Source organism: Xyrauchen texanus, chromosome 19 (assembly GCF_025860055.1).
Source record: "Xyrauchen texanus isolate HMW12.3.18 chromosome 19, RBS_HiC_50CHRs, whole genome shotgun sequence".
NCBI lineage: Eukaryota > Metazoa > Chordata > Actinopteri > Cypriniformes > Catostomidae > Xyrauchen > Xyrauchen texanus.
The window spans coordinates 29,813,468-29,839,394 of NC_068294.1; the positions used below are offsets into that span (position 1 = coordinate 29,813,468).

Sequence of the window (25,927 nt, forward strand, 5' to 3'; positions counted from 1 at the left end):
TGGGTTCGGACCAGACGGGCTAGCCTTCGCTCCCCATGTACATCACTGAGCCTTGGGTGCCCATGACCCTGTCGCCAGTTCACCGTTTGTACTTCCTTGGACCAATTTTTGTAGGTACTAACCACTGCTAACTCTATTACGACTACTAACCCACCGGGAACACCCCACAAAACCTGCTCTTTTGGAGATGCTCTGACCCAGTCATCTAGCCATCACAATTTCGCCCTTGTCAAAGTCACTCAGATCCTTACACTTACCCATTTAACACATGAAATTCAAAACTGTGTCTCAGTCACCACACAGATGTTACTGGTTCTCTCTCCAGTGGCACTCTCTCATTAGCCGAATTATTCGCTTTCATAGCCTTAATGCTACAAGATTATTGATGAAACTTGTACAATTTAGCATTGTACTAGCAGTTAATTACTGCTCTGAGCCCCGTGCTGGTTTACCCTGCTCTGCAAATGAGGGCTTTCATCTCACATGAGGCCTGGCCATGCCAGCAGCAAGCATACAGTTTAAAAACAAGATGTAGTGTAAAATGGATTAGTGCTGGACACGTTGGCATTGCGATTAGTGTGGGGTCACAGGGGCTGTAGTGTTTTATCAGGTCCTGTTCTCTATTAAGACTGATGCAGACTGGAATGAGAGCCTGAGAGCTTTTCTATGGTCAGGTGTCTGTCTGAGAGGGATGTCTCTATATCCCCCCACCCTGGATACATCCGTCCCTCATACGACTCATCTATAAGAGAAACGACCATGGGCTGCTCACTTCTATCTTTAATAGCCTCTTTCCTTCCAATATATTTGGACAGGTTCCAGCGATGGATTCCATTTCAAAAGCTGATTTTTGTTACGTTGTGCTCTAGTCCTTCCATTGCCCCAATCTCTTATCTGTCTATATATAATCAATATTGTTTAGATCATACAGTATGTTGAATTGTAAAATGGAAAGTTCTGTGAATGGATGCTGACTGGTCAGTACAGCATTCCAGCTGGCACTATGATAAAATCAAGCAATATCACCCAAGCAAGAGTTCTGCTGCACTGAGGCCATCAGTAATCCTGTCGGCACAGCCGTGCAGATATACAACAGTTCTAATAATAAAAAAAAAAGAAAAGTTACTTGCTTTCTGTAGCATAAAGGTGCTCTAAGTGATTTGTTTTTATTAAAAGACATGCAGAAAACCCCCCTATTACCTGTAGGATATCACTGAAATAGGTGCCATGAAATATAAAACCTGCTTTACTGCAATGGTCATGGTCTGACAGCAAAAAAAATTTCCACTGTCCATCTGCACCAACAACGGTCTCCAGGTGTAACTGCGTGTGCGTGTGTGTGTGTGTGTGTGTGTGTGTGTCTTTGGATTGCAGGGTTTTTGGAAAGAGGAAGTGTTGCTAGATCTGCGGCTGACAGCTAAAATCAATTACAGGACTTTAAATTTAAGGTCAAGGGTTTTGTTCCAAGGGAACACAAATCCTGGCACATACTGACAAAAAAGTAGCTTAAGACAAGCGTCTGCCAAATGCATAAATGTAAGAAGTTACTATCAAATAACTCACATTTTAAACATAACATGTCCTGTTATTTTGTCTGTTGTTGCTCCGCAAGCGATCTATGCTAATCAGTCTTTTCATGTCACTGAGTTGCAACTAACTGTTGTACAATACACAATACATAAAATACACAAAATAAAAACAACTATGACAAGAAACAATTAGCTACTAATGAGGGAAATTGCCAAAATAGGTATTTCAGAACAAAAACCTCAGTCTTTTTCACTAACCACCTGCAAACTATTTTAAACAGGTGTAATCAGCACAGAAATAGTCTTGACAGTCTTGAGTGTTTAAATTAAATTAAATTAAATTAAATTATTATTTACCCAGATAGCACAGTGGCATTGATACATTGATATTGTTGAATTTTTTTTTGTCCTAACCATCATTTTGGTTGAGATTGAAATTGAAATGTTTAATGTATGTTGTATCAACATTGGAATATCAATGGAAGCTAACAGCATACATGGGGTGGTGATAGTGATATTGACCAAATATTGATTTGTAGTTGCTGACCACATGGCCACACGTGCTCCTCAAATCTCTCCTCGTTAATGAGAAAACACAGGTGCATCCTATATCGATGTCTTACCCAGATAGCAAGATGCCGTTGATACAATGAGCACGTTTACATGCACACCAATATGCTGATAATGCTCTAAAACCAGCTTATTTAAAAAAACTGTCAAGGCAAGAAATCCGCATTCACATGACATTTGAAATAATCATGCTATTTTCTACTTTTGACGTCAAACCGTGAAGAAACATGCGCTCAACATGTGTGCACATTGGATGAGTCGGTAAGAACACCAGGTAAGGTGTTTACATGGCACGAAAATCAGAATAATGGGCAAAAATCTACCATCGATCGTGTCATTCTTAAGCCATTTATGGTCTGTACGGTGATAAACGTTGTTGGCCTATTAAGAATAATTGGTGTAAGAACGTGCATGTAAACGCGCTCAATGTTGATTTTTCAGTTTGGTTGAGATTTTAATTTCAATGTTAAACAAATGTGAGATCAACATTGAAATGTTGATGAAAGTCAACAGCACACATGGGTGGTGACAGTGACATTTAATTAACATTGATTTGCAGTTACTGACGCAAGGCCACATGTCCTTCTCAATACTCTAATTGTTGCTTTTTCATTAGTGAGAAAACACTGGTGCATCTTATACAGAAGTCATGTTTGTTGTACCACCTGATGCACTCTGATGCATTCTCTGGTACAATTTCAAACAAAGGCATTCATCTACCTTATTATTTTTCTGTCCCTTTGTTTTAGTGGTTGTAAAATACTTGGGAATATCAAAGAATTCTGGATCATAGGGAACCATCACAATGGGGTACCAGTTTTAACAAAATGAGACATGCTCATTTGCATACCTTTTTACATGACCAATGCCAATATACATTAAATACACCATAATCAATTTAATTATTGCAGACAACATAAAAGATTGGGAGTATTGTTTATGTGGTTGCTGTGACATTTTATTCACACACAAAACACCCAGCCCAAGCTAAAGAAGCAAGAGCTGCTGCCATGTGCAACAAACCTATGCTCACACTCACTTTTAAAGGCTGCCATCTCATGGCAATAAATTGCAGCTGTTGATAACGGGCATGGCTTCAATTAGAGCAGCGCCAACATGATTTTCTATGTTGTTTGTTTTTTTAGTCTTAGATTCTGTTACTGACAGTTGTTAAATACATTAACTTTTTAAAAGTGTGTACATTTTTTAAGAAACTTTTCCACATGGCCACTAAAAAGTGCATCTTGTTATCTTATCAACATTTATTAGGAATGTCTTCATTAAGAAAACATTCAAACAACAGTATGTCAGATCATTATGTCAGGTAATGCATTCTGTGGAAAATCATCAGAGATTGTTGTCACTCAGAAATGATACTTGAGAGAACGAGGATATTCAATTTTTCACATTTATTGCTTTGATTTTATTCTTTGATTCTGCACTTGCATAGCAACTGTTACAAATATTCATCCAATATTCTGTTACAATTATGGAGCTCATTGGGGCAGGGCCATTTCAGACCATTCTGGCACCCTAGTCAAGATCCCTATTGACGCCCCCCATGGACCGCCTAGTTCGCCAAGAAACAGCCCTGCATTGGTGATTTTTTATTACCCATGCCTATAAATAGGTGGAGAATTTGGGTGGGCAGAGCTTTCACTTTGTTTTGTGACTATGCTGCTAAAATGCCTCCAACCTGTGCCTCACATCTTTGCAGTTATATCAGGTAAGGAAAGGACTGAATTTGTATCACAATATTTCAATGATGTATTGTGGCAAACTGATTATTAGTGAATTTTCGAGTTCCTCATATTTTTTATCCCCATACATTTTCATAATTGTCTGTTTCAACAGACTGCACATTTTGAGTGTTTTTTTTTCTTTTTCTGACACCAGTTCAGGTCATGGAGCCTCTACTAACAAGATGAGTGGAGTCCGGTGTGTTCAACAAGGGAGACATTCAAAATGTGCAGGACTTTGGGTCCCTAGGATTGTACTAGCCTACAAGATTGATTGTCAAAAGTGTCACTACTGGACTGTACAAACCACATTTCCATCTTATCTTAATCTTATAGTTTCTCTCTCTCTCTCTCACTCTCTCTCTCTCTCTCTCTCTCTCTCTCTCTCTCTTTGAGATTCTGTTTTAGATGCCTCGATTCAGGAAATAAGTGTGGTATCAGTTCCTCTGGTGCCTCCAGCAACAACTTTTTTTGTATTACTGTTATTACTTTTGAAATAAAGATAAATAAACTCCATAGACAATGTGAAATTTGTTTTTATTTATATAATTGTTTTTCCCCAAATATCTTGAATCTTTATTGATACTTCAATGTTGTTTCAACACTTACTCAGGATGCAAAACTTTGATTTTATGAAGAAATTTTAATATATGTTTCAAAATGAACTGAAGATGCATATGTGTTGTAGAATCCACATCAAATTGCAATCTTGATTAAATTATGTAAATACTGGTTTTTGGTTAATTTCCATGTTGTCTCAACAAAAGGAATGTAGAATCAACATCAGAGTGTAACATTGTACAACGTGTAGTGTAGTGTAGTGACATTTACATAGATTTTTTTGTTGATTTTCAACATAGTTTCAACATTTACTGAGGGTGCAAAAGTGATGTTAAACCAACATCAGATTGTAACATTGATTCCAACAATATTACAATTGATTTCTTGTTGAAATTTCAACATAGTGATGTAGAATCTATATTGCACACTAACGTTGATTCAATGACCTTCATGATTTTTATTTGAAATTTCAACATTGTTTCAACGTTAACTGAGAATACAAAAGTGACATTGAACAAACATAACATTATTACGTTAATTCAATGCCATTAATGTTGATGCATCAACATTGACTTAGCATTTTTATAATGGTTGATTGCTATCTGGGATTTCTTACCATTAAAATATGCCTAATTTCTATGTAAATTAGGCTCATTATAAACTGCATTAAATTAAAAAAACATTGTGCTATAACTGCACGAGGAATGCAGGCAGTAAACTGAATTGTATTAAAAGAGATTTGTTTGTTTTCTATCAATCATGGCAGCAGTAATTTATCAAATAATTATCAAATGATGGAGAAGAGCATTATAACCTGGCATGTTTCCACACAAGGGATGTGGTAAAGTGCACTTTCTGCATGATTCAGGTGTCTGAATCACATTTATGGAGTGATGATGTACAGTTCAGCCATGCCAGGGACTATACTTTATAGTGCATACAGCTTAACAAGAACTTTAGACTTGTATATATTCACAATTTAACACATCCTCTTGTGTCTTTTTGCTTAAATGCAATCTGTGCCCTTGAATGTACAGTTCATGCATGTATGCACATATGCAAATGGACACAAAGATGTCTGTTTGTGGCAGGAAGCCTTTTGGGAAAAAATTACACTCAAAAGAAGTACAAAGAAAAACAGAGAGAGTGCAAGAGAGGTCTGTCCTTCACACAGGCCACTAAGGGAGCGATAGAGATAGTGAGAAGTTAAAAAAAAGTAATGAATGGTAATAAATGGTAATAATACAGTGATATAATGAATGGAGGCCACACTGAGGATTCCACATGGTGACTTTACATAACAAAGCTGTTTTTCCCCTGCTGAGGGTGACATCTACCCTGCCATAGGCCTTACTGTCTCTCTATCACATACAGACACACACACACACAGCACAAACACTCAGCTTGAATAATTGTGTGCATGAACCTGGAGAATCGGTCAACAGTGGGAAAGGCAAACTCTCACATTCCTTCATATTCTTCTCTCTCTCTCTCTCTCTCTCTCTCTCTCTCTCTCTCTTCAGTCCTTCTCATTTCTCCAATCGATGGTGAGATGCCACCCAGACAGCTTTCTCACCTCTAGCTCTGTGCCAGTATTTGAACCCTCACTCCCTCCCTTCTGCCTGTCAGGTGCACCCATGAAGGAACTGTAAAGGGAATTGAGCAGGTTACAGGTAGGCAGTTATCAGGCCTGCAATGGCCGGACGAATGAAAGGAAGGCAGCCGATGTGCACATCTAAAAATACAGCTCTGCTTCCTGCGGGCCGCCTCCATGTAATTTCAACAGCATCTGAAGTCGGGTGACTCGCAAGGTCAAGTCACTTAAATGGCAAATCATTTTTACCCATGCAGAAGGTTGCAGCCACTAATTTGCCAAATGACAGGGGTGACGGAAGGAAATTAATTAAGGTCATTTTGGAACGCGTGCGCTTGAGTTGAAGTGTAACTCATTGCTGTTGGCTGTATCTCTATTGAAAGCTCATTTCATCTTGGGACGGCAAGGGGAAGCCGAATGTGGATGGAGTGGCTTAATTATGGGATGAAATTAAAATGCTTGATTTACACGCCACTCTTAATTGACAGTGATTTATGTTGAGCATTGTTTGGGAAGAAAGCTGGGGAAAGAGTTGAAGCCAACTAGGATGATTGGAAGAGCGAGAGACAAAGTATAGAGTGAGATATATATCTATATATCTATATATATAGATATATATATATATAAGAGAGAGAGAGAGAGAGAGAGAGAGAGAGAGAGAGAGAGAGAGAGAGAGAGAGAGAGAGAGAGAGAGAGAGAGCCAAACCAGGGGGTGGACGGGAAATACAAGAGAGTCCAGACAGATCCCAAAAAAAAGAGTGCTGACAGGATGGGGTTATGCTGAGGGCAGTCTGGAGATGACTCAGTTTTGCATTTTTGAAAGTCCCCAGAGACTGTGAAACAAGGGACATAATGATTTGAGGGAGGAACATGACTTATTTACTGGGAGACAGAGTGAGAGGAGGACAGAAAGAGAGAAAAAAAGAGAAGTACAGGAATTAAGGAGAGGAAACAAGACAATAAGAGTAGAGGAAAAACTTTCTGCAACTTCTCTGCAGACGCAGATTAAGGTATCGTTGAGGTCATTGTGTCTGCCCTCTGAAAAGGCTGATTAATGACCTGTCTCAACTAGACAGGTGTGTGTGTGTGTGTGTGTGTGTGTGTGTGTGTGTCATTGAGCCCTGTAAAAAAAAAACACTTGCCACTCATTAGTTGTGACAGCCCCAGAAAACCATTCTTTGACAAACATGTAGTTAGTGTCAGACACCAGTGTTTATTTATTCATTTTTAACTTTCCATTTCCAGATCTAACCCTCGTTTAACTGTCTGATCTCAAACTTCCTGCCCACATGCCTCTGATTGACACCCTCATTATATACATCACTTCTCTACTTTAAATAACCAGCACCTATTAAGCCAGGTAAGTGACTGCCACCACAAAATACATCTCTGTGCATGCTGCAATGGGAGTAAAATATTTTTTAACTGTGTTTTCATTTTTGGACAATGCATTTTGGTGTGTCTTTTTTGTAAAAGTCACAAGCAATCCCAGATGTCTTTGACCCAAAATACCCACCAAGAGAACAGCCAGTTCACCAAACAAGTTTCTACCTGACCTAAACCTCACTTTGCTCTGCTTTGTTAAACGATGCTTCATTTCCCGATCTCTCCTCTCTCTTGCAATCTCTATTGAGCTCCGACCACAGGCCATGGGTTCTCTAAATATCAAAACAAAGAACTCAGAAAAGTTTTCTAATTATGTTTTCTTGGATTGCTACACCATATCCAGAATTTGATCTGCGTGTGGCATGAGTTGAGAGAGGGCCCATAAATCTTCGGCGAGCTGCGGGCACCTGTATTCTGATTGGCTCCCGTTAGGATAACAAATTGGCCTCGGAGCGCAGCTGAGAATTAAAATCTGCCCCACACAGATACCTTGGCAACTACTGATGAAGTCTGAGAAAGAAGGAGGAGGGTGGGGGAAGATTAGAGGAAGAGAAAGAGAAGTGGCAGAGAGTTTACAGTGTTCATGTTCTCTCTGAAAATGTTTTCTTCCTTTCACTTCCCCTTAAAAGCTACATTTGTAATATGCAATCTTTCAATATTTCTCTCTCCCTCGCTTTTTGATTTTCCTAAAAAGTTTAATGTTTATAAAAGTCACAAATTGCAACATTGCACACCAAAGACTGAAATTATCTGCAAAACTACAAAAGTATGAATGAAATCTGTACAATAAGCAGATGGAGCTGAAAAGTGTGAAGAGAATTAAAAAATATGAGAGATATATTCCATTGCGAGGTAAATGTTTTTATAAAAATCTGAAATTTTATTAGGGACACATGTACGTCTAGTGATTAATGTGATTTTAATAGTGTGATTTTCTTAACAGCCAATCGTGGGGCAGCAGAGCAGTGCATAAAATCATCAGATATGGGTCAGGAGCTTCAGTTAATGTTCACATCAACCATGGGGAATATTTTTTATCTCAGTGATTTCAACCGTGGCATGATTGTTGGTGCCAGATGAGCTGGTTTGAGTATTTCTGTAACTGCTGATCTCCTGGGATTTTCACTCAAAACAATCTCTAAAGTTTACTCAGAATGGTGCCAAAAACAAAACAAAAAACATCCACTGAGTGGCAGTTCTGTGGATGGAAACGCCTTGTTGATTAGAGAGGTCAATGGAAAATGTCCAGAATGGTTCAAGCTGACAAAAAGGCTACGGTAACTCAGATAAACACTCTGTACAATTATAGTGAGTAGAATAGCATTTCAGAATGCACAACATGTAAAAACTTGAGGTGGATAGGCTACAACAGCAGAAGACCACGTTGCGCCACGTGAGTGTACACTATACATAACTGATGGAAATGAAATGTTGCGTAATGACTGGAATTTATTCCATGTAAAAACGTAATCACAGATATCTAAACAGACCCAAATTCATGTTGTTCTACTCATATTAAAATATTTAGAAGTACAAAATGAGCACAAATGAACACTACCACAGTGTCATAATTATCAATGGGAAACTGGATTTCTTTTCAGCAATGACTTTCCGAGTTGGGGGTTTGTCAATTCAAGAATCATTGTGGAAGCTATTTGTTATTAATCATAATAAGCTGATGAAGAACAGAGATAAAGCTTGCCGGCAAATTGTACTCATTTAGCTGGTTTATGAGGTGACAGGCTTGCACGACAAAACTACATTTTAATTTCCCGTCATTATCTGTGGCAGCACAAAAATTATAAAATACACAGATAAAGCATAAATTACAAATGTAATGTGTATCATTTTCTCTGTGTTGCAGAGGCACTAAAAAAGACCACTATGTTTGGACGGAAAAAACTATTATAGAAATAAAAAATTGTCTATTTTACTCTGACCAAAATCACTTGAACAGACATCACACTGTAATAACGACTTCCACACTTGTGTGTAGGAACTTCCCAGCAGAATCAGACAGTCTTGTCAAGACTTTTAGAAGTTGATATTGGACCCTGTCTTTAAACACACACAAAAACAAACACCAGCAATGTTGTAACCACAGCACATGCCTCCAAACACATTTCCCAAGTTGTGCATATGAAAGCGTTTTTCCTCTGTGGCTCAATTTGATGGCACAACCTGCTCGGGAATCTAATTTGAGTGTGTGTGTGTGTGTGTGTAGGAGAAAAGAGCAGCTTGCAGCATCCTGAGATGAGAATGAAATTGAAGCAGGCATCAGCTGGTGAAGAGGCCTCAATGCATGATTGGAAATAAGCCTTCACAGGCCTGTGTGGACCAGGCCATATTCAGTCATTTATGGTGCCGAAAACCATTCCTCCCTCCTCCTTGTTTTGGATCTTTTTCTCAGCCAAGGCAATCTCTTGGATACTCCCTCCTTCACTCTCTCCTCGACCTGTCTGACAAGTGCATACTTGGGCAATCCATCTTTGAATTCTGGCAGCTGTGCAGGCTCCTCTCACAGAAGAGTTCAGTTTTCAAATATAACAGGAAAGGCCTGACCTATAAAATAACAGAATTTACATAGAGGAGGCACACACACATAAGTGTGGTCATGTTTAAATTGTGCAGGGTGTTAATCTGTAGGTGGAATTTTCACGGTCATCAATCTAAACCCTTTTATAGGTCACCGACATTGGCTTGACCTCCAATTGCAAGATTTGATTTTAAATGTCATGTTCATTACACTTTCTCAAACTGCAGGACCATCCTGATGACCACACAGAGTGATCATACACCCACTTAGAACTTTATTAGGAAAATGATGGTCTTAATAAAGTGCCCAACATGGTCTTCTGCTGTTGCTGCCTCAAGGTTTGACATGTTGTGCATTCTGAGATGCATTTCTGTTCACTACAATTGTATAGAGTGGTTATCTGAGTTATCGTAGCCTTTCTGTCAGCTTGAACCAGTCTGGCAATTCTCCATTGACCTCTCTCATCAACAAGGTGTTTCCACAGAATTACCGCTCACTGGATGTTTTTTGTTTTTGGCACCATTCTGAGTAAAATCTAGAGACTTGTGCATGAAAATCCCTGGAGATCAGCAGTTACAGAAATACTCAAACCAGCCTGTTTGGCAACAACAATCATGCCATGGTCAAAATAAATGGGATCACATATTTCCCCATTGTGATGGTTGATGTGAACATTAACTGAAGCTCCTGACCTGTATCTGCCTGATTTTATGCATTGCATTGCTTTCACACGATTGGGTTATTAGATAATCCCGTGAATAAGTAGGTGTACAGGTGTACCTAATAAAGTGGTCGTGAGTGTATTCTCATATGCACAGACCTGCATGGTTAAGTATATGACCTTCTATTCTTAGACAACATCGGAATCCTTTCCTCATGCCTTTCCCAGTTCTGAATGGGCCAAGCATTGTACAGTGCAGTACTCATCAAATTAACTTATGTGTCAATAATAATAAAAACAAGTAAGTAGAGAAGTGAAGGCCAAAAGGGAAGATCCAAACAGACCAGCTCCCACAAGCATGTCATCACGTATCCTTCAGGAACAGAGAGCAGAAGTATCATAGAGAGGCTGGTAGCTGCTGTTTCACCAAACTGTTCTTCTCTTAAAAGTAATGGAGATTTTCCTCCAAGCTTTTTCTTTCTCTCTGGTTTTAAAGATTGGAGAGGTGGAATTGATCAATGTTTTTCTCTTGTAGAGGGAGAGGCAGACTGTGTGTGAAAATGCCCTCTCTGTTGCTGTTGATACTGAAATAAATATAGGCCCATTAACTTTAGTGTGCCGGCTTAGTGCTGTCTGCCCAGAGGCGAGAGGAGACGAGCCTCTGCAGACACTGCTGCTCTGAGCCCGTCATCTGCGCCTCGGTTTCTCTTCACTGAGGAAGTGTGCCTCTGTATGGCTGTATGACATTTAGCTGTATTTACACAGCTGAACACACCTCTCATCTATTCAGCTTTTAATGTGTTTTATCCCATTGTAAGCACAATATGGGAGCTAGTTATTTATGGCAAATTCCACTATATTTGGAGCATTAAGGGTTATGGTTAGTAAGTTTTTCAATGCTGAGTTGGTGTTAATATATAAATATTGTCGATCATATGTTTAGGTCTTCGTGGTTGTAATTGGTAAATGGCTTTATTTAAAACCACTACAATTACTTACTGCTCTTTATTTGTTTTACTTATTTATTGCAGTTTCTTTTCATAAATAATCTGATTGGACTGGCTTAGCTATATTTGGGCTAGCTTTGCATTCTGAAAAGGGCAAGGACAATCCTGCTTTGCATGATATGTTCCCATTGCGATTGCCTTTTGATCACTGTCTCCAAGGTTGATACATGTAGCATTAAAGAAATGAACAAGCACCTGCAGGATTCTGCTGAGAAGGCCCAGGAAACCCTGCCTGTTGCACAGGAAAACTGTGTGTGGTGCTGGGTCATGCCAGTACAGAGACTGGGTGGTCTGTTAGTGCTACAATCTGTACTTGCGAGATCCCTAAATCATGCATCCTCACCACACATCAAAGCCTCCGCAAAGGCGATGAGTAATACAGTTAATGAATCTGAATATTTTTTAAATGAGTTTGTGAATTACATTTGTGTATGCGTGTGTGACAGGTGGCCCATCTGCAATGACAGAACCCCAATTAAAAAGCTGCAGAAAGAGGGGCGGGCCTGCTAGCAGGGGAACAGGGAGACGGGCCAGAGCTTCCTGGCTTGGTGAGGTTTGGATTGGTGGTTCTGTCTCAACAGATGGCAGGCTTACTGCTGCTGGGTTCTCCTAATGGGCCTATTCTAACACACCTGAGCATCCACCATTCAATGGGCATTTTAAGTGCACTTCAGTATTTTCGGTGCAAACGAGGCAGAATTGTGTGACAATTATCAGGATATAGTTAGCTTTCTAAAAAATTACCTGGGAACAAAGCTGGTAGATATTGGCAACTTTCAGTGATTTATGAATCCAAAGGACAAATGGTAATGCTGGAACACACATGATTTGACTTGTCAGGAATACTTCATTAGCATCTATCAAGATCAGAGCTGCTGAACACAGCAAAGATTTAACAGGCTTTAAAATTCTTTGAAAGGCTTTATGAAGTTATATTACAGACAAAATCAAATAGGCTCTCTCTCTCTCTCTCTCTCTCTCTCTCTCTCTCTCTCTCTCTCTCTCTCTCTCTCTATATATATATATATATATGAATGATTTTATCAATATCAATGAATAAATATTTAAATATTATTATAAGATGTAGCATTAATTAAACAGATATGAGTGATACTAATTAAATGTGACAAAATATATTTAATTATCTATTTGTGTATGTAATTATTTATTTAATGAACTGAGATGAAACGCAGTATGACATATGATCAAAAATCATAATCCCCTTGTTTCAAATAAAAAACAAGCTGGTCTATCTGTTCGAACAATGGAACACATTATTTAACGTCAACAGATCTCTAAACAAAAGTTTGTATATTTGTTTTGATAGTTTTTCTTTGGGGTATCTGGGTTGGGCTGGTTGGGGGGAGAAGGGATGTTATGTTTGTATACTGTACTAGCTAGGTAATGTGAATGTATTATCATAATAGACAATCTCCATTCATCCATCCATCTTCAACCGCTTATCTGAAGTCAGGTGGCGGGGGCAACAGCTCCAGCAGACGGCCCTAAACTTCCCTATCGCGAGCCACATTAACCAGCTCTGACTGGGGGACCCCGAGGCGTTCCTAGGCCAGAGTGGAGATGTAATCTCTCCACCTAGTCCTGGGTCTTCCCCGAGGCTCCCAGCTGGACATGCCTGAAACACCTCCCTAGGGAGGCGCCCAGGGGGCATCCTTACCAGATGCCAAAACCACCTCAACTGACTCCTTTTGACGCAAAGGAGCAGCGGCTCTGCTCCGAGCTCCTCACGAATGACTGAACTCTTCACCCTATCTCTAAGGGAAAAGCCCGCCACCCTTCTGAGGTAGCCCATTTCAGCAGTTTGTACTCGCGACCTAGTTCTTTCGGTCATGACCCAGCCTTCGTGGCCATAGGTGAGGTTAGGAACGAAAATTGACCGGTAGATCAAGAGCTTTGCCTTCCGGTTCATCTCTCTTTTCATGACAACCGTGCAATAGAGTGAGTGCAATATCACCCCCACTGCCCGATTCTCTGGCCAATCACCTGCTCCATTGTCCCCTCACTCGTGAACAAGACCCCGAGGTACTTGAACTCCTTCACTTGGGGCAATACCTCCTTCCCTCTCCGGAGTACGCACTCCATCAATGTCCTGCTGAGAACCATGGCCTCAGATTTAGAGGTGCTAATCCTCATCCCAGCCGCTTCACACTCGACTGCCAAGCGATCCAGTGAGAGCTGAAGTTCACAGACCAATGATGACATGAAGACTACATCATCTGCAAAAAGCAGCGATGAGATCCCCAGCCCACCGAACCGCACACCTTCCCCACTCCGACTATGCCTCGATATCCTGTCCATTAATTTCACAAACAGGATTGGTGACAAAGTGCAGCCCTGGCGGAGACCAACCCCCACATAGAACAAACTCCACTTCGTGCCAAGGACCCGGACACAGCTCTCACTTTGGACGTACAGGGATTGGATCGCCCTAAGAAGGGACCCCCCACCCCGTACTCCCGCAGTACCTCCCACAGTCTCTCCCGGGGGACCTGGTCATCTGCCTTCTCCAGATCCACAGAACACATGGGCATACTCCCAGGCCCCCTCCAGGATCCTTGCGAGAGTAAAGATCTGGTCCATCGTTCCACGGCCAGGACGGAATCCGCATTGTTCCTCTTCAATCCGAGGTTCGACAATCGGCCGAACCCTCCTCTCCAGCACCTTGGAGTAAACTTTACCAGGGAGGCTGAGAAGTGTGATACCCCTGTAGTTGGCACACACTCTCTGATCCCCCTTTTTGAAGAGGGGAACCACCACCCCGTTCTGCCACTCTGTAGGCACTGTCCAAGACTTCCACGCAATGTTGAAGAGACGTGTCATCCATGACACCCCCTCCACATCCAAAGCTTTCAGCATTTCTGGTTAGATCTCATCAATCCCTGGGGCTTTGCCACTGCGGAGTTGTTTGACTACCTCAGTGACCTCCCCCAGGGAAATAGAATCTGATCCCCCATCAGCCTCCGGCTCTGCCTCTAGCATAGAGGGCGTGTTGGGATTTAGGAGTTCTTCAAAGTATTCCTTCCACCGCCCAATAACCTCTTCGGTTGAGGTCAACAGCGTCCCATCTTTGCTGTATACAGCTTGGATGGTTCCCCGTTTCCCCCTCCTAAGGTGGTGGACGGTTTTCCAGAAGCACTTTGGTGCGGACCGAAAGTCCTTCTCCATGGCTTCTCTGAACTTTTCCCACACCCACTGCTTTGCCTCCCTCACGGCAGAGGCCACAGCACTTCGGGCATGTCGGTATCTTGCAACTGCCTCCAGAGTCCTCCGGGACAACAAATCCCGGAAGGCTTCTTTCTTCAGTCGGACGGCTTCCCTGACCACCAGTGTCCTCAATGGTGTTCAAGGGTTACCACCCCTTGCGGTACCTAAAACCTTGTGGCCGCAGCTCTCCACAACGGCTTCGGCAATGGAAGCTTTGAACATTGCCTACTGTGATTCAATGTCCCCAAGGTCCGCAGGAGGTGTGAGTTGAAGATCTCGTGGACAGGGGCCTCCTCCAAACGTTCCCAGTTCACCTGCACTACTCGCTTGGGCTTCCCAGGTCTCTACAGAGTCTTTCCCCACCCCTGACCCAACTCATCACCAGATGGTGATCGGTTGACAGCTCTGCCTCTCTCTTTACCCGAGTGTCCAAAACATATGGCCTCAGATCCGACGACACAATTACAAAATCGATCATCAAGAAGTCTAATAACAAACATCCACTCTGGTTCAGATTGGGGAGGCCGTTCCTCCCAATCACGCCTTTCCAGGTGTCCTTGTCATTTCCCACGTGTGCGTTTAAGTCACCTAGCATCACTATGGAGTCCCCTACTGGGGTCCTATTCAGGACTCCATTCAGGGTCTCCAAGAAGGCCGAACACTCTGAACTGCTGTTCGGTGCTTATGTACAGACAACAGTCAGAGTCCCCCGCCCCCACACAACTCGTAGGCATAGAGAGGCGACCCTCTCGTTCACCGGGATAAAATCCAATGTAGCGGTGCTCAGACGGGTATTTGTGAGTAAACAGTATAAATCTTTATAATTATTTTCATTGGAAACTATTTGCTGTACTCTGCACTAGAAAGGTCTCTGTGAAAATTCAGATGAGCAAGGTTTCAGTGGGCGTGTCCATACCAGCTCATATAAATGGAAGTGGTCTCAGGCTCCTCCACATAATCATCAGCACAAAGAAACCAATCAAACACTATATACAAGTCAATGCTGGAGGTCAAAAGAATATTGTGCATGTGTATGCACGTTACAGGGTGACCCTGAACTGAACAAAGCCCAGACAATTTCCAGTCCTGTACAAAGAGGCCCCAGTGCATTCTTGTCTGAGTGTTGGATGGCCCTGCTGACAAACAGGACAGCCTATCAGCCCTGCTTTAATTACAGCCAGTCAGGAACCTGCACTTCCTACAGGCCTGAGACCTGTCCTGGTGAATTAAACATGCAGCCCGGCCTCATGAATAGTGCATGCAGTATGCTGCCTCTCTGATCTGGGAACAGAGGAGGTGACCCTTTGCACAGCAGGAGAATCATGCAAAAAGGAAAGAAAGAGCTGAGCAGCATGGACGGGTGAGTATGTATGCAAGAGAGAGGGAGAGAGATAGAGAGAGAGAGAGAGTGAGAGTGAGAGAGAAAGAGAGAGAGAGAGAGAGAGAGAGAGAGAGAGAGAGAGAGAGAGAGAGAGAGAGAGAGAGAGAGAGAGCTTTTGTATTTGGGGAAATGTGTGGAATGTTAATACACTAAATTACATGCATGCATAATATATTTTGTGTGTTTGATTTTCAAGCACACAGCACTGTATTTTTGTTTCAATATGTTCACATAACTTATTGAACCACATTCATGAAAAACAAGCAGAATTCATTTTTGTGTAAATATTTCGTAAAGACGTTCTGTTTTTGGATTCATGAAAGTTTTCGTATTTTCAAAATGTTAGTTGGTATGTACAAAATTTACACTTGCTCCCAACCACCTGTAAATCCTTTGTAAGACATCTGGACATATTGTTTTCTTTCAGGCAATCTGTCATCACTATATATTGATTGAAGTGAAATTAAACAAGTATTGAAAAAAATAACTAATAATTAAATGTGTGAAATTAACCTTAAAAATAAATAAAATAAAAAATTATAAAAATAAAAAAGGAAAAAAATCTTTGTTTCCCTTTTAGCCATAGCCTATAGTTATGTAAAAAAAATTATTAGCTGCTTGAAATTATTTTTTCAAAGTGTAATTTTCCCCAACTTTTTCCAGTAGAAGTGCTTGATACTTAAAAAAAAAAAAATCTATGCTCTCTAATGTGACTGGTTGGACAGTTCTTTTATTTGATATGAGCTCTATAATTTAGGTTACATAATTTAGTATAGGCATTGGTAAATCACGTTCAGTTGATAAAATATGGTCCATGCTATTGCTGTTAAATCCATAAATAAACACAATCGCGAACAGGTATACAATACAAAGGGAAAAAAAAAGCCTGCACATTGTTGTATAGCATGCAAACCTGTAAAATCATATATCATTTTGGTAAAATTTCTTTGTGTCTGGTGCCTTCCTTATATGCCATTTTCACGGGCATGGATTATGATATTTGTGAATGAATGTACACACACCCCTCTTTACAAACGTTTGGAATTCATAAATATATACACGTTTTACTAACAAATCTGGGAAGTACGAATAATTTGTGAACATGGTGGCTAAGTTTTTAGGAAGGTCCATTTTACACACACATTTACTCAAATATTTATGAAAGTTTCATGAGTTCCATTAAGCAAAACAAATCAAGCAAACAACATAATTTTCCCTATGAAATTATATATGTAAATTACAGTAATATAAATTCTAAATGTACACAAATAGGTCTAAATGTATTTTTTTCAAATGACCAGATCTGTCAAAATGGATAAACTGCAACCAACAAACCAACCAATAACACTCAAATTTAAATAAAGAAACCTCTTTGAATCGAGAAAGGATTTCTGCACATTGGTCTCTATAATCTTGATCCCTGGGGAGAATAGAGAGATTGTTTTGTCAAAATTAGAATATAACCTGCTATTTGAATGCTGCTTCCTGTAAGAAATGCATCACAAAATATTGTCTCTATGTGACAGTGATGCTCCCTAAATGTCTGTCATACGTTTTCTTCTTTAAGCTGGTGGTTTTGGGGTGGGTGTGCAAAAAGTGACCACTGACCTTGTCTCCAGTGGGACGTTGCTGTTGAGCACCCAGCTGTCCTGCAGCTGCACTGACTCAGGTGTGGTGGGACCGTCACCCGGGGCGGACGGAGGAACATGAATAGGGTTGCGTCGGAGACTCAGTGTGTTGCGATTGAGAGAATTGGCAGAAGACTGGTGGTGCGACAGTGACTGATGGCTGTGTGGTGGAGGGATGGGCGGCCGCAGGGTGGAATGGCTGTGATGGTTTGGAGCTCCTGTCGAAAGACAAAACAAATTATGAAAAAATAAAACAACAACTCTTTTATCAGGTTCGTTGCTATCCAAAATGAATGCAGAGCACCTTTGGCAACACCAGAATAAATATATATATATATATATAAAAACCTCTCTGTAAAATAATTCATAATCATTAAAGTCTTCCTGTGTTGAGAACAAACAATTATATGTTAATAAGCAGAGGGTGTGAAAAGCTGGTGAAAGCTTTCCCCTGGCCACAGTCATGATGAGAGTATAAATTAATATAAAAATAATAAAGCTGCATGTGACTGCTGGTTTAGGATCAGTTTTTTCAATCTAAATCAAAAACTTGACAATTTAATGGGATGGGAAAAGCTGATTATAGATCAGTGGCTGTGGCCAACTTCATTCTACGCAGTTTATATAAATGTTAATATTTATATATTTACATTCACTGAGCACTTTATTAGGAACACTATTGTCCTAATAAAGTGCGAGATGTGGTCTTCTACTGTTGAAGCCCATCCACCACAAGGTTTGATATGTTGTGCATTCAGAGATTATATGTGGCTAACTACAATTGTACAATGGATGTCTTGAGTTACCGTAAAATTTCTGTCAGCTCAAATGAGTCTGAACATTATAAATTGACCTCTCTCATGTTTTTGGCACCATTCTGAGTAAACTCTAGATACTGTTGTGTGTGAAAATCTCAGGAGATCAGCAGTTACAGAAATACTCAAACCCACCCATCTGGCACCATCAATCACGCAATGGTCGAAATCAATGAGATCAATTTCCACAAATCCCCATTTTGATGGTTGATGTGAACATTAACTGAAGCTCCTGACCCATATCTGCATGATTATATGTATTGCACTGCTGCCACATGATTAGCTAATCACGTGAAGAGGTAGGTGTAATCAAACTTGTTAATTAGAAGGAGATGTCCACATATTTTTGGCTATGTAAAATATGTGGACACCCCCTTCCAATTAATAAGTTTAGTTACTCTATTAACTCCAGTAAAGACAACAGTTTGGGGAGAAACCTAGCCCATTTCTATTTCAGCATGACAATGCCCCTGTGCACAAAGCAAGGTACACCTCACTAATGCTCTTGTGTCTAAATGGGAGCACAATGGTGAACACAAACCTTTGGCCATATACACAGTATATATACAGTATATATATATATATATATATATATATATATATATATATATATACAGGGCTGACTGGGAAGAGAAATCAGCCCGGGATTTTACAAAGCAACTTGCCCAAAAGTTGTTGAGCGGGGGGTTCGCTGTCCATTTCTGCATATCGCGGCGCCATTTTCTGGTCCATTCTGCATAATGCGGTGGCTCATTTTAGCTTATTGCATGGCCCATTCGGCCCGTTTCACGGCCGACCCACTGGCCTGCTTGGTTCTCCCAATGGCCAGTCTGCCCCTGATCGGCCTCAAAGTGCGTCGGTCCACCGGGAAAATATATATATACACACACACAGTGTATATGGTATTTGTTGAAAATTAATTCAACATACTGTTTCTCTTGGGAACTTATAAATAAAAGCACTCTCCATTTTATAAAAGCACTCTCTGGGATTTTACCCCAGAGTTGGCCATGACATTGTTTGCTCGGATTATGTTATATGTTCACAGGTTGAAGCATAAGACATGCAAGACAGTGGTTAATAATTATTGTGATAATGTTAGATTTTTTCTGCATTCCGTGAATTGGAGTCCTACAGACACCCATGTATCAAGCTGTCAATCAATTACATTTGGCTATGTCAAATATATGTCAATAAAGCTGTGTCAAGTGATGCAGGAAACATAAAAGGAATAACTGCACCGTGAGAGTGGATTGCAATCAGACAAAACATCAAATCAGGGAAGTAAGGACGCTGCCAGTGGTGACAGCCTGCCAAAGCTGTTTGTGTTTTGTTATTCTTGCTTTCCGAATTCAGAGACAGACGTGTTCCATGGCTGCAGGAAGCCCCTTAAACCGCTCAGCCACCTAGCTCGTTAAGACTCTCATCAGAAGGAATACTCCCGAACACTCTTTTTACGCTGTGCTGCTGTTGCTGGATGCTGCGTATTCGTACCACATGAAGCAAAATTAATTTACATTGTATGCCTCAATGCAATCCTTAATGCAGCTTGCATTTGGAGCATGCATTTGCAGGAAGCACAGAGCTGTTTGACTCTTGTATCATGAAACCCTTTACTGCACCACAACCATGTTTACGTACACTGAGTGTGATAGCTTTTCAATTCAGGGTTTCTTTGTGAGAGATAACCTGGTGTGCTTGGGAATGCTCTGGCTTGTAATTTTAAACCACAAAGAAAACAAATCTCTCTATCATGTTACATTTATTACACTTGTCCACCACTGGAAAACAGAAGAAGAGAGTGGGCAGAAGGAGGCCGAGCAAGAAGCATCAAACATGCTCATAATAATGTTTTCCCCATGAAACACAAAGTAATGCAATAAATATGAACTTCCAAAGCCAAGTTTTCTACCTACCAGCACACAAAAACCATTTTGATTTTCTCAGCCTGCCCATCTCATGCTTGTTGATCCATAACAGTTGCCTGAGAGCAAGCTCTATGGGTTTATCCCTGTCTATTGCTGTCAGTAGTCTGATCAGTAAGAGTAGATGGGGTGCCAAAAGGTAAGGATAAAAAAAAAAAAACACAGCATAAATTGGGCCCACATAAACCCCCATATTAAAAAAAAATAATAACAATAAATATATACACATTGACAGGGGTTAAATGGGGATTTCAGTGGAGAGAGAACTATAAAATATGGTGTTGATTCTGGTGTCAATGTGTTTTATATAGTATGTTGCAAGGGTCCACCACTAACTTGAGAACTAAGATCCTTCAAATATCATGTCTGTTCATTTCCAAATGCTCACGTAAGTGTGAAAATAAAGCAAACAACATCATTTTTCCCCTGAATTATGCACCATGTTATATTTAGGGAATTTTTTTGTTAGTGTCTGTAAGGTTGGGCAAGGAGGATGCGGGAACCGGTTGATCGGTCAATGTAAAGTTTAATTTAAAACCAACAAAAAAATCAAACATAAACGAACACAGACACACATGCAGTGTGGCTGCGTGCATCTCTCTCTGTCGAACTGGTACCTCCAGCTCCCCTTTATCTCACTCTCCCGCTGATCATCTGATTCAGCGCTGGCCGTCACAGTCTAGCAACGCCCTCCTCCTCGTCGCAGTGCCATTTTGCAAATGGTTGACAGTGGGCCTTTCCCAGGCTTTGGGTTTGATTTTGGACAAAATAATAAATAAATATAATTGTTCACTTTCAACCCTATATAGACTGCCCTTTGGTAATGCAATGAGATTAATTAGACATTTTGTACACTGAAAAAATTGAGATTTGTAGCAAGCTCCTATTCACCAGCCATGTAGTTAAAGACTTTTGTGTTTTCTGTCTGCATGGCCCCATTTAGCATATATTTTCTCTTAAAGATGCTAAATCTGCAGCAGTAAATAGAAGGCCTCTCTGTCTCCACTTATCCTCTTGTTCTCTTTTTAAATGTGTAAAACAGAATGTGTCAAAGACTACAAGAGAAGGACGTGTATATGTGACAGAGAGAGAGGGGGATTAAATCCATGAAACTTCTTTCAGAAAGTTTATTGACATACACAACATCAAGAGTTTGAGGTTTGAATCTAAATCCCACAAAAGGAAAACAGATCAAGTGTGAGTGTGTGTGAGTGTTTAGAGTGGATCAGTGCTGGCCTGGAACAGCCAGGCCTTTTGATTTGCTGTTTCTCAGTGCATTACAATGGGTATAACAGTGCTGGATCAAACATAGTATGAGCATGAATCCACGAAAAACTGGGAATAGGGAGTGATCTGGGGCTGAGAAGTTAGTTCTGAGGAAAGGTGTTGCATAATCTGTAAGCAGTTGCCACTTAAATTGATATTTTGTTAATAATGCAATGACATTTATAAATGTTTAAGTGTGACTTAAGTTTCTAAATACTTTTTGGGAATACTGTACATGCTAAATCATCCAGTTATGCATTATATATATATATATATATATATATATATATATATATATAAGAACAATTCTGCATTGCTCAGGTGAATTAAAGTTTAGTTCCTGTCTCTCGTTAGCTCTATATTTTGTGCTGGAAATAGGTCTGGACATTGTTAACTTCTGTTCAAGGGTGGCTTTTGTTTGTAACACTATGTACGGCAGTCTGGGGCCACAAGATGAATGCACCCTCTTCTCTGGAGGCATGTTCCCTGTGGCTGTAATAAAAGTGCTTGTCAGCATGCTGCTATAACTGTGAATTCAGGAGACATGGCCTGATTTTGGTCACAGGTGCAGGGTGAAGGAGGGCACCGTACAGATGTTCTGAATAGAGGGAGAAGGGTGGCCTCTTAACCTGAGAGAGACACTTAACATCTGCCCAAACACACTCAAACACTCTACTAAGAATGTTTACACAAATCCATGGAGACATGCACACAAATATAAATGCACACACACACAGGCACAGATAATGCAATGCAATTAAACGTCTTGGTTACTGTCATAACCTTGATGGAGGGAACGAGACATTGTGTCGATGTTGTGACACTAGGAGTTGCTCTTGCGTGCCCCAAACACCTCTGATCTTTGAGAAAAGGCCAATGGGAATTGGCGAGTGGAATTTGCATGCCACTCCCAAAGACATATGGGTATAAAAGGAGCTGGCTCGCAACCACTCATTCACGTTTTGCGCTGAGGAGCCGAAACAGGGCCGCAGCCATTTTGGCGGGTAGTTCAGTGTTGTGGCAAGAGGGACACAACATCTCATTCCCTCCATCAAGGAACGGAGGTTACTGTCACTCACTCAATGTTGTGTCGATGTAGTGACACTAGGAGTCTCTTTACAAATTGCCACAACTAGCTGAAATGTCTTACGTGGACTGGCGGTGCAGGTGCAGGCAAGCCACTGCGTGCCTCGTAACAAGCGCACCTGGCCCTCACGAAACCTCCCCCGACGCTCCACGCGCGTCGTACGTTCCCCCTCACCTTGGGGACACGCTGACTGCCCATAATGAGACAGGTCACACCAGCCGTGGCCTCCTGCCTTCTTTGTTCTCCCCAAAAAGTGGAAATCGTTCCGCTGGGGCCATAAGCGTCCGTGGGGGGGGATGGGGGTACAGTCCTTTCCCAAAGGGAAAGACACTGTGGAGACCACACCCTGTACGAAGGGGAGGTAATTGTGTGGAATTCCGTCACATGGACTTAACAACCAGCAGTATTGCATGTGGACGAAGTCCCCGTGGTAGGTCCTAAATGTACTGGGCCGGCATAGAATTTCTCCTCTGAATTCACCTGCCACAGTGCTAAGGCGGAAGGACATCCAGGGTCCACAGTCTTGTGATCTCGGCTGGGAGAAAAAAAGTGCTACGCAAGCAGTACACCCAGCATGTTACCCCACATAATTACCTGTTCATACCTGACAACACAAGGGACGAAAGTGGCTCAACCTGGAGATTGTAGAATCTCGCGAAGGTAGTGGGTGTTGCCCATCCTGCTGCTCTACAGATGTTTGCTAAAGAGGCAACATTGGTCAGGGCCCAGGAGGCTGCCACACTTCTGGTGGAGTTTGATCGAAGCCCCAAGGGGTGAGGTACGTCCTGTGAATGGTATGCCAAAGCGATAGCGTCAACGACCCAGTGGGCGATCCTCTGTTTGGAGACAGCATTCCCTTTCCACTGTCCTCCAAAACAGACAAAGAGCTGCTCAGAGCGTCCAATTTAGTTGTAGCAAAGCACGCAACGACAAGGCTGGGTCTAGCACTTGCAGGTTTCACCACCTGATCCCTAAATGGGGACGTGGGAACTTTGGGCACATAGCCCGGTCGGGGTCTCAGTATCATGTGAAAGTATGCCGGTGGCACCTGGTGAACTGAATTGCATAGCCGAGTCGGCTGGTCCATCACAACGGGTTTTAGAGTGCTAACCATGCTCCGGGCGATGTACCTGCGGGTGGGGCCTCGTGGCGGGGCGGAGCAGGAGATGCCACATAAAGGAGCCTCGCATCCTGAGCTCATGACTGTGCTGAGGGGAACATCGGAGCACGCACTTTGCTCCGCATACCCACCATAGGACCAGTCATCAATGGGGGAGGAGGGAGACCGTCCTCGTGACTCGTCACAACCGCCTGGGCGTGGGTGTTTGTGTGTCGCAGCTGGGCACGCAGGGGCGGGGGCCCGCCTCTGCAGCGTCGTTCCTGCCGTGAATGTGCGGTGTCCAGTGATCGTAACAATGACACCGGGTGTGTGACCCAGGGAATGAGGAAACTGCTCTTTCTATAAAAGTGTGGGTACTGCAGACTCTCGGGCACACAGTAATATCAAAATCAAAGGAAACAAAGGATTCTTCTCCCTGCCCTTCACTGGGGGATGGAGTAGTCTGTTCGCCACCTGCAAATTTGTAGCTGGTCTCCATGTCGCTGGGATGAAGACAACATTTATACTGTATATGTTCTGCTGTGTTTTAAAATGTATTTGTTGAGAAAAATAAATAAAGAATATCTAAACCACACTAATGATTAGTTTTAGCTAATCTTATACGTTCTTCGACTAGCCGATAGGTCAAGATATTTAGGGATGTGCGTGAATAGGAGAAATATAACCAAACTAATACTGTCAACAACACAAATAAAAAGTTTAGAAGGTTTGTGTTGATGCATCCAGTGTCCCGTCAACGGACGCATATGTTGTAGACAGGGTGTAAGTAGTTTGGATTGTGAGTTAGCCTGTAGCTTGGGAGACTGCAGTTTCAAAGTAACTTTCCCAACACTGTTATGTTTTTCACAAGGCCACCTAAACTGGCTAATAAACTGTCCCACTACTCTAAATAAATCTAATTTAAAAGCAAACTCACCAACATGCTTTTCACTGCCTTTTCCGGTACCTCTAAGGAGAATTGAAGTGACCGTTATCACAGGTAAGATGATTACACTTTTTGTCAAGCCAGATAAACAACGATGTTTCTTTGCTCGTTTGCTTGTTTGCTGTGATAAGCCATTCAAAACAACATTCCACTAGACACCGAAGACAAATTACAGTTCCAACCACTTCCAGTTATCAAAAGAATATTGTTATGAGTCACACATGAGATATCATGTACAAGATAAATACAGTTCCTATTTCTGTCCATCCTCATTGATTTTTCAGATATTCAAGTTAAATAGCAGATAGCATTTATTTAATTGATTTTTCACAAATGCCCCTGTGCTTTCAGCTGCATAACCATATGGAAACAAAAATAAAAAACTCCTTTTTCTTAGGCGTGAGAAAACAACAAATGAAAAAAGTCACTTCTAACATAGGCGAAACACCGTTGTCTACCCCGTTATCCCTTCCAAGACCAATGAAAAGGTTGTTTTCATATTCATGAAGAATCATTCAGCATTCGTAAACCTCAGCACGCATCAGCAGCTTTTATCCTGCATTGACTATGAAATGGCTAGGTAGAAGCTCTGTGTGTGTGTGTGTGTGTGTGTGTGTGTGAGGGCAAGAATCCACACCCACAGCGCACAGTAATCACTGTCCTTTTCATTCCCAGATGTCTCCTTTACTCTAGGACACTGATGGATTTATCAACAGAAACAATTTTACGTAACCTCGGGATTGACTAATGGATGGTTTATTTTAGAGGGATAATCAGGGTTCTTTGTCCATATTGTTTTTTATAAAACGAATCGGTTACCTAACGTAACCTCGGTTCTCTCTAGATGAGGGAACGAGTATTGCGTAAGCTAGCTTACGCTACGCCCAAGTTCGTCTATAGGCTGCAGCAGTTGCCGCAGAGCAACCAATGAGCTCGCTAGCTAGCCCGCTCAAGGTCTGCAGCTGCTGCACT

At 41.5% G+C, this 25,927-nt stretch overlaps 1 protein-coding gene across 1 annotated transcript in view; it reads right to left on the reverse strand.

Moving 5' to 3' along the window:
• LOC127659897 (teneurin-2-like) overlaps positions 1–25,927 on the reverse strand; it is a 333,843-nt gene that overhangs the window by 92,522 nt on the left and 215,394 nt on the right. Inside the window, exon 5 of the mRNA XM_052149875.1 lies at positions 17,798–18,035. Coding sequence (XP_052005835.1) covers positions 17,798–18,035 — 238 coding nt within the window. The remainder of the gene's footprint in view (positions 1–17,797; positions 18,036–25,927) is intronic.